The sequence below is a fragment of the Glycine soja genome, chromosome 2 (genome assembly GCF_004193775.1).
Source record: "Glycine soja cultivar W05 chromosome 2, ASM419377v2, whole genome shotgun sequence".
In the NCBI taxonomy this organism is placed as follows: Eukaryota; Viridiplantae; Streptophyta; class Magnoliopsida; order Fabales; family Fabaceae; genus Glycine; species Glycine soja.
Genome location: NC_041003.1, coordinates 4,536,515 through 4,544,814, shown reverse-complemented (window position 1 = coordinate 4,544,814; position 8,300 = coordinate 4,536,515). Strand labels below are relative to the sequence as shown.

Here is an 8,300-nt window from a genome sequence, read left to right as displayed (position 1 = left end):
AGTTAATTATATCTGAATGGCAACACCTATGGTCCTTTCAAAGACCACAAGGAATCCTGTTCCTGAATAATGTGTTTCATCTGAATGAATTATAAATGGGACACTTCATCAGGTAAGAAAGGAGTCTGAGTGAAGTAAACCGATAACATCATATAAATGGGTTGAGGGCTGCACATTGCATTCGAACCTACGTACTAAAGATTTCTAAATTGGGTTTAACTTGATCAGTGTATTAGGCGAGAGTTGATTATTTGAATAAGTATCTACATATATTTAGTAGAGTTTGTCTTAGTAGGTGATCTTTCAAATTGATATTCAATGCAACGAACAGTTCGGTTATATGGTGAATAAAGTTCCCACCAGACATTTTTAATTTATTCGGCCATTCAGGCCTTTATAAAAAATGATACCTCCAGTGGTCATGTAGTGATAGACTGATAGGTAACTTAATAGCTTAAAAATGTTAACAAATCACATGATTGGTGTTTCATTGTTTTACAAACCAAACAAGAATCAAGTTACCTTTTTTGTTTATTAGTGCTATATTGGCGTTAGCTGCTTAGGTTGATTGCTATAAAGAATTCAGAACAAACTCTTAGCTAGGCCTTGATTTTTGCCAATAGCTAGACCTTAAAATATAAAATAAACAAAGGCAATTAATTAAGATTTGTACAAGTAAAATATATATGGAGTTCCATTGATCAATTAATTTTATTATTAGAAATTTGCTACCGATATGCAACTCTAGTTTAAGGTAATTGGAGCAAGTTACGAATTAATTCAGTGCAACAACCAATTGTTTTATTTCTTTAATTTAAAAAACGGTGAAAGGAAGACGTTGACGGAAGAAAATGAGTTGTAGGGTGTGATGTTTGATTGTTTTAAATTGAATTTAAGATCAATTAGCCTTATTATTAACAAATAAAATTAAGACCACGTAGCGACACTAAATGCTATTCTCTTTTTTTTATTATTATTATTAAAATTTTCACTTCTGACGATTTCTTAATTAAGGTAATAGTTAACATTTTTCTTAAAAATGTATTTTTCTCTTAAAAAAACATTTAGCTAAAAGTTAAAAAAATTATTGTGAACTTGTTTTTAAATAACGTACTTTTAATTAAATTTAATTTTACAAAATAAAATAATTTAAAATCAAATCTACAAATACCTCTACTCATTTTGTCTCACATGAAATATGAAACAGAAAAACAAGTCTGTATAATCTCCATCTGTAGAGTGTAATGTATATTTAATGACAATTATCAAGTCAAACGTATTATTAATTGTTTTCTCGAATTTCACTTCAAGTCACAATGTCGTTCAGTTTTTATCCTAGATATGCTGTCGTTTTAGAATGCATGCATACAGAATTTTATATTTTGATTATTGTGTGCCAATGTCAAAGCGTATTAATATGGGGTACATCTGGCTTATATAAATGAGACATGCTGCACATGCATATACAGAGAAAGAGTATTTTATAAATGAATCAAATATATATATGTACATATTCAAAATTTACTGTTATGCAACTACTGTTAATACACATAAACATTTAATTTCATGTTTTGATTGGCGTTGTTATCAGTTAATTAATACCTAAAAAAATGATGAGTTTTCTACACTCACTATATCTTCAAAGCTTGCAAATAATAATGGTTCATGGTTGAATGATGAAGGGTAAGGATTCAAACGTAACAGTAACAAAATAAAAAATAAAAAAGACAGAGATAATATTTATCCCATTGTTATTTGTACAAATATGGATTGTTAAAATATGTGGTTACATGATACGGAGACAGTGAGACTGAGTAAAGAAATGATATTTGGGCAATGCATTATTTGAAACGAAATCTCCTCATATGACATTGATACCACAAGTGCCAGTAAAACTTGTGGCCTCTTATTCTACCAAAAATATAAAACCCTTAATGGTTTCGTGGCAATCACGTGATGACAATATCGTACCCGTTCCCAACCACTTTCGTAACGTCTATAATAACAGCTCGAAAATTAAGATGGAATAAATATAGCAAATGAATTTTTCACGTCTCCTTGCTGCTACTGACGGATTCCATCTGCACACTACATTTGCTATGCTATAATGTTGCTTACGTATGCTATGTGCTGGTACTTATTGTCCTCTTCAGTCTCCATAAAATTAAAATAAAAAAGGGTTTATATTAGTATATAAATTAATTCATTCCAACTATATAGCCTACATTGGTAGTGGAAAACATAGTTTAAAATCATAATTTAAAGATCGTGTTATAAGGTTTTGGCTTAAGTACATTAAGCGGGGGGTGTGAGGCTGCATTTGATTTTCAAACGGGAGAGAAAGAACTTGATCAATAGTTCAAAATTAAAATGCTATTGATGCCCGCAACAAAAGGCAACGTAAAAGAATATTATAATTATTATAGCAGTCAAAATTAAAGAACATGAGAGGATGATTACGACGTGGGCCTGTTACTTCAAATCCATTTTCAACATAAATTTCAATTTATGTGTTAAACTTTTGATGTGTTTTAGATGTATAACACGGACCATGAAGATAAGTTTGTCTTTGGTGGACCACAAATTTTAACCAACAGATAATCTCATACTAACATCCTTTAGTGGCACATGTTGCAGTAAATGCAACTAAAGTCACTCCTTAAATCAACCCTTCTACGAAAGACAAATCAATTAACACTGAAAAAATATTTTATCGATTATGAGAAAAACTCTAAAGACCAATCAATCTCAACATTCTTTATTATCAAATTTTATGTGTTTTTATGACTAAATATTTTATGGTTGAATTGCTTCACTAACGACTAAACAAAAGCAGTAAGCATAAATGCAATTTGTTGTGATTTTTTTAAGAGGTTTAATATTCAACCGGATTATACGTACCTTTCAAGCCCAATTGAAATTGTAAAGCCCAAATTAATGACATTAGTACATTTCAATGTATTTTATATTTTATAAGTATACCCTCCTTCTTTTTACATAATTTTTTTATTATTAACATACCCTTTTCATACAAAACATATATAAATCTAATTTTGCACCTCATATTTATTTTTCTTTCAACCTTAATTTTGCATCCCCCCACATTTTTATTAATCTTTAAACCATATTTTTGCATTTCATCAACAACAACCCTATTTTTGCACTTCCATCAACCCTTTACATCCTTTTTTTGTCTCTCTATAAAATATAATATATTTATTTTTCATAATTTCATTGATTTCCAAGCCAATACTTTGATACGCGGTAACTCCCATAATATACTTGATTCTTCTCTCAAATGATAACGTGATAAACAAAGCATTTTCATTGTTGTATACGTCATAGGCAATGCATTTTCGTTTTCTACGTGATTGTGTTTCAGGTAACTAATATCTCTTTTCCGAAATGATGATATATGTCCACAGCTAGAATTTGGTTTTTTAAGTAAATTGGTTATAAGTATATTCGATGTGGAAAATCACTTTTAACATGATTATCCTATTTTTGTTTCTCGAATTTGAAAATACTCAACTTTCGGTTCTCAATTAGTGGTTATAACTAACATATTTAATGGGAATTATAAATCATAAAAAATATACAGTTTGAGGAGGAAAAGTAAATATTTCTAAATCAAAGGGATAAAAGTAGGATAATTTGTTTTTTGAAAGACTAAAACCGAAATTTAAAAAAAAAATCAGAATCTCATGTAAATTATTCAATTTTTTCTCTACTATACTGAGTTTAGTGAATGGGTATGTATCCTATCTGATACACAGCGGGAAATTAATATAAAGAAATAAACACAAATAAGTTAAATGATGATTGTATTCAACCAACTTCACTTTTTTTTTTTGCTTAAAAAAAATACTTCACTTTTTTGTGTGATCTCTCTCCTACTAAGACTATTAAATTTTTATTTTAAGTTCTTTTGACTTCTTGAAAAGTTAATATATTATATACTAATTAAGATTTCATATTATTTTTATTCAATGCTTTAATTCAATTAATATAACTAACTCGTTTTTTTTTGAAACTTTATTGATCATTTTTTTTAATTTTTAAATAGCTTCTTTAGGGGTCTTGTCTCTTAATTATATAAATTTTACTAATTCACTTTTCAACACAAAATTATCCAGCATTATAATTAAATAATTTAATAAAATTCCTATATTATTATTAGTAAAAATTAATAATAGTAGTAGTATTACTTTTTGGATATCTAATAAATATATATTTTCCCAATTCGTTGTCCTAGTCAAGGTTTCACACCTTTATGCAGGAATATATTATTCCTCTTACATCTCGACATCCAATCTCGTTAGTGAGCATCTACTGTAATATATTTTCCCTCCAAATCAAAACAAAGTAGCTCCATGATGCATTAATATTCTTTTGAATTTATTAACGATGAAAACATGAACAGCAGAAATATGACGCAGTGCATATTGCACCTGAAAACCAAGCAAAAACCACTTTTTATATATTACTATATATGTTAGTAGCATACAAAATTTTGTATAATAACATGACATCTCATTCTTCACTGTTTTCATCTTTTCTCCAAATGTAATTAACTGCAAGAAAAAAACTTAATCCAACACCCCGAAAGAAAAAATCAAGACAATTTATTTGCAAAGCGGTAATTATGTTCAAACCAGGTGATCAGAAGTTAATTGTAAATAATATAGAAAACACGAGTACTGAAGCTATTGAAATTGGCAGAACCAAAGCTAGAACAACGTGATGATGATACTCCTTTGCTCGTACACATGTGTGCATGGTTATCCCTTTGAGTTGGAGGAACGAATTTCACTTCTTTTCTCTAACTTCTTCTCACATCCCCACACCCAACATTTAACATTGCCACTTCCTCCACCCCTACCCCTACCCCAACCCCAACCCTCACCACTACCACCACCTCCTCCTCCACCTCCACCACTTCCACTCCCTCCTCCCCACCCATGACCTCCACCACCACCTCCATGGCCTTGTCCATTTCCTCCTCCTCCACCACCACCTGAACCACCTCCCCCTCCACCACCTGAACCACCTCCCCCTCTTCTTTTTCGCCCTTCATGTCCACCTTTTCCACTCCCACCCCCATTTCCTCCACCTTTTCCATTCCCACCTCCACCTCCTCCTTTTCCACCATTACCCCCACTGAACTTCCTTTCACCTAATAACATCCCCGACGAGTTTTTCTCACTTACACCAACACCTCCTCCACCCAAACCACCACGAGAAACTTGAGCGGTATAGTTGCAAATATTGCCACCATTTGTCTCGTGAAAATCATTTTTCACATTAGCCAAACAAGGTCTTGTTGCGATCACAACAACCACCACAAGAAGCACCCTAAACAACACAGTACTCCTCATAATATCCTCCATGTCTAGGCTTTGCCCGTTCATGAAGCAATAACACTTACCCTATACCACCCTTTTATACCCTTCGCATTGCAGTGGGAGCACTCGTGCAGTACAATATAGTCCCTACACTAACAAACATGCCCATAACCCTTCCATAAGCCTGCAAAAGTTATGCCACTGCGATGATGAATGAAGACATGACAACTTTGATTTGCCTTCAAGTGCAATTTTAGTCCCCACCTCTATTGTCACCTCTATTGTCCCATCTGCAATTTCATTTGCACTGCAATGCAATCGAGAGCATATAATTAAATTAATATACTATAACACTAGCTATAGTAAGTAAAATCTCCATTCCCCAATTCGTGCTTGATAACCGTATTTTATACTTACCTTTCCGTATATATAAGTGCAATTATTTCATCTATCCCTTACTTAAATCCTTGTTTTCACCCTTTTATTCATCTACTTAGTTATGCAAATGTGGAATTTAGTCTCATGTTTTAAATTTTTTGAAATATAGAATTGGAGTTGGGTTGTGGAGAATCTCAGGATCTTCAAAGTAAAATATTACCATCAGCCAGCCCGAACAAAGAGTGCAGCCTAGACAAACACAAGTCAGAAAGCAACCTTTCATTGAAAGAAACCTTGACCTAGCTAGAACAGTGTTTGCTGGGCTAGAAGTAAGTCAATAGCATTTCATGTGTTGGAGGCAAGGCAATTCTAGCCCTGCTAGAAGGGTAAGTGATAACGGTTAATTATTAATATATTTTGAGCCCTGATAACACAAATTGAAACACTTAACTGTCAGTATCGTGCAAAGCCAATAGTACAAAGAATTTTAAGAAGAATAAGAGGAACCATAGAAGTTGGGAACATTTTACAGGAATATGAAGGGAAAAAAACGATAAAGAATTAGTAGAAAAGATAAATAGTGATAGATATTTTTCCTTAATATAACAAAAACTTAGTCTAGAATCTATATAAAGATAAACCTTATTCATACTAATTAATCTGACATGCTGGCATTAATTATTTCATCCACACTAATTGTTCGTTGCTTTCTGATCCACTTGTGGTAGAGTTTTGCAAGGGTATCTAATAAATTAAAATACAAGATGGAAAAGAGCAAGTGAATTGATTCGGAGTTTCTGTAAACACTTAAAAGTTAAAACAACAACAAAAAATAAGTGTGCGAAAGTAATTAATGGAAAGAACAAGAGAATACACCTTACTTTATCATAATATATTATATATTACATCGTAATATTTTTCTCTTTTAGACTGCAACTAATTTATTAATGTCAAAAGAAAGAAATTACTAAACAGTCAATAATCATAAGACCACAACCAATATTACATTGTATGAAAAATAATAATAAACATAAATTTAATAGGAAAAAATTATCTTTTGGCTTAATTCTATAAATTGATTATCTTAAGTCATAGTACAAAACGAAACGGTAAAGAAACAACAGAAAAGTGAGAAGGGAGAAATTTTTTATGATAAGCCAATAATTTTTATTAGTAGGAGTTTTCCAGTAACAAACTCCCATAATATATTTGATTTGAAAAGGAAAACAATATAAACCTTGCATAAGGCGCTCCCCCCACCACACACACATATATATATATATATCCCCCCACACACACATACATATATATATATATATATATATATATATATATATATATATATATATATATATATATATATATATATATATATATATATATATATATGTGTGTGTGTGGACAATGTATGAAGGTAAAAAATCTCATTAGTAATTTTCTGAGCTAGAAAAAGTGTTTAAGACAACAACATTGATAGGTGTTTAAGGCTCACATGACATATGCTTTTATCCAAGATACGGATAGAATGTTTAAAAATCAATCTCTGCATTCTTTCCCTTGAAATGCCTCTCAATCTCTCATGTAAACGTCTTGAACTGCTGAACACTTGAACTTGAGGGAAAAATTGTCATTACAGATTTGACTATTTTTTTTTACTGAAAAACACTAGGATCACTTCAAGACCAGATTTTTCTTTTAATCATTTTCATTTTCCACTGGATCATGGACTTTCTTCCAGGCTGCCAATTCATAAATACTAAACCTTGACTGTCCCACTATATTAAGTACACATGAAACATATAAAAGAGTTAATTTTTTCCCTCTATGTAGAATCAGAAAGAATATTTAATTTCTCAATGGCAATTAATTTGATTGAAGGTCAGAGTTCATCCCCAGCAACTTCCTGGATTCTACTACTGTACATTATAAAATTTAACTTTTGCTTAATATCTCTCTCTTTTTATCAAAGTAAGATTTCTAAGAAGGGAAATCCCAACAAGCTGAACATGAGCAGCGAAGGATCATGTTTTCTAGGATCATCATCGAGTTTAAACATATTACGGTGATTTTGTACCATTGTCGAAATTTCACCGTAGAAATTTAGGTCCCCCGGAGGCAACGTATTATGTTGGTCACTAAAGACAGTGGTGTTGTGATGGCGAGAAAGGACTGGAGAGGTAGTGGTAGTTGGGAAAAAATAATTATATTTTTTAGTGAGAAATATAATCTTGTGTGGATGATGTATGATATAATGGTAAGAATAGAAAGGATCTAACATTCATTAAAAGTTGTGCATCATAGACCACTTATGAAAGTGATCCATGCTAGGCTCCTTCTTTCATTTTATTAAAAATCCATTTTAATGTGATTCGTACAAGGCTTACATTCAGACTTTAGTGACAGCGTGGGTGGCTCAAAGTCAGAAAGTATCAATAATGGCACGGTTTGAAGTTTGAAGATTGACTGAGGAAAATGACTTTTGAAAATAAAAATATTTTCACACTCCTTCATGAATCATTGTTTGACAAGTTCAGGAAGGAAAGATGAGTCATGTTTCCAATCCACCATGGCAATTTC

At 31.6% G+C, this 8,300-nt stretch overlaps 1 protein-coding gene across 1 annotated transcript; it reads right to left on the bottom strand.

Moving 5' to 3' along the window:
* Positions 1–4,781: 4,781 nt before the first annotated feature.
* LOC114369703 (putative glycine-rich cell wall structural protein 1) lies at positions 4,782–5,390 on the bottom strand. Its single transcript, XM_028326950.1, has one exon. The coding sequence runs from the start codon at positions 5,388–5,390 to the stop codon at positions 4,782–4,784; it is 609 nt and encodes a 202-aa protein (XP_028182751.1).
* Between the last annotated feature and the right edge of the window lie 2,910 nt (positions 5,391–8,300).

Excerpts from the sequence above, each read along its gene's own strand:
- LOC114369703 (XM_028326950.1), bottom strand. The coding sequence starts at position 5,390 with ATGGAGGATATTATGAGGAGTACTGTGTTGTTTAGGGTGCTTCTTGTG.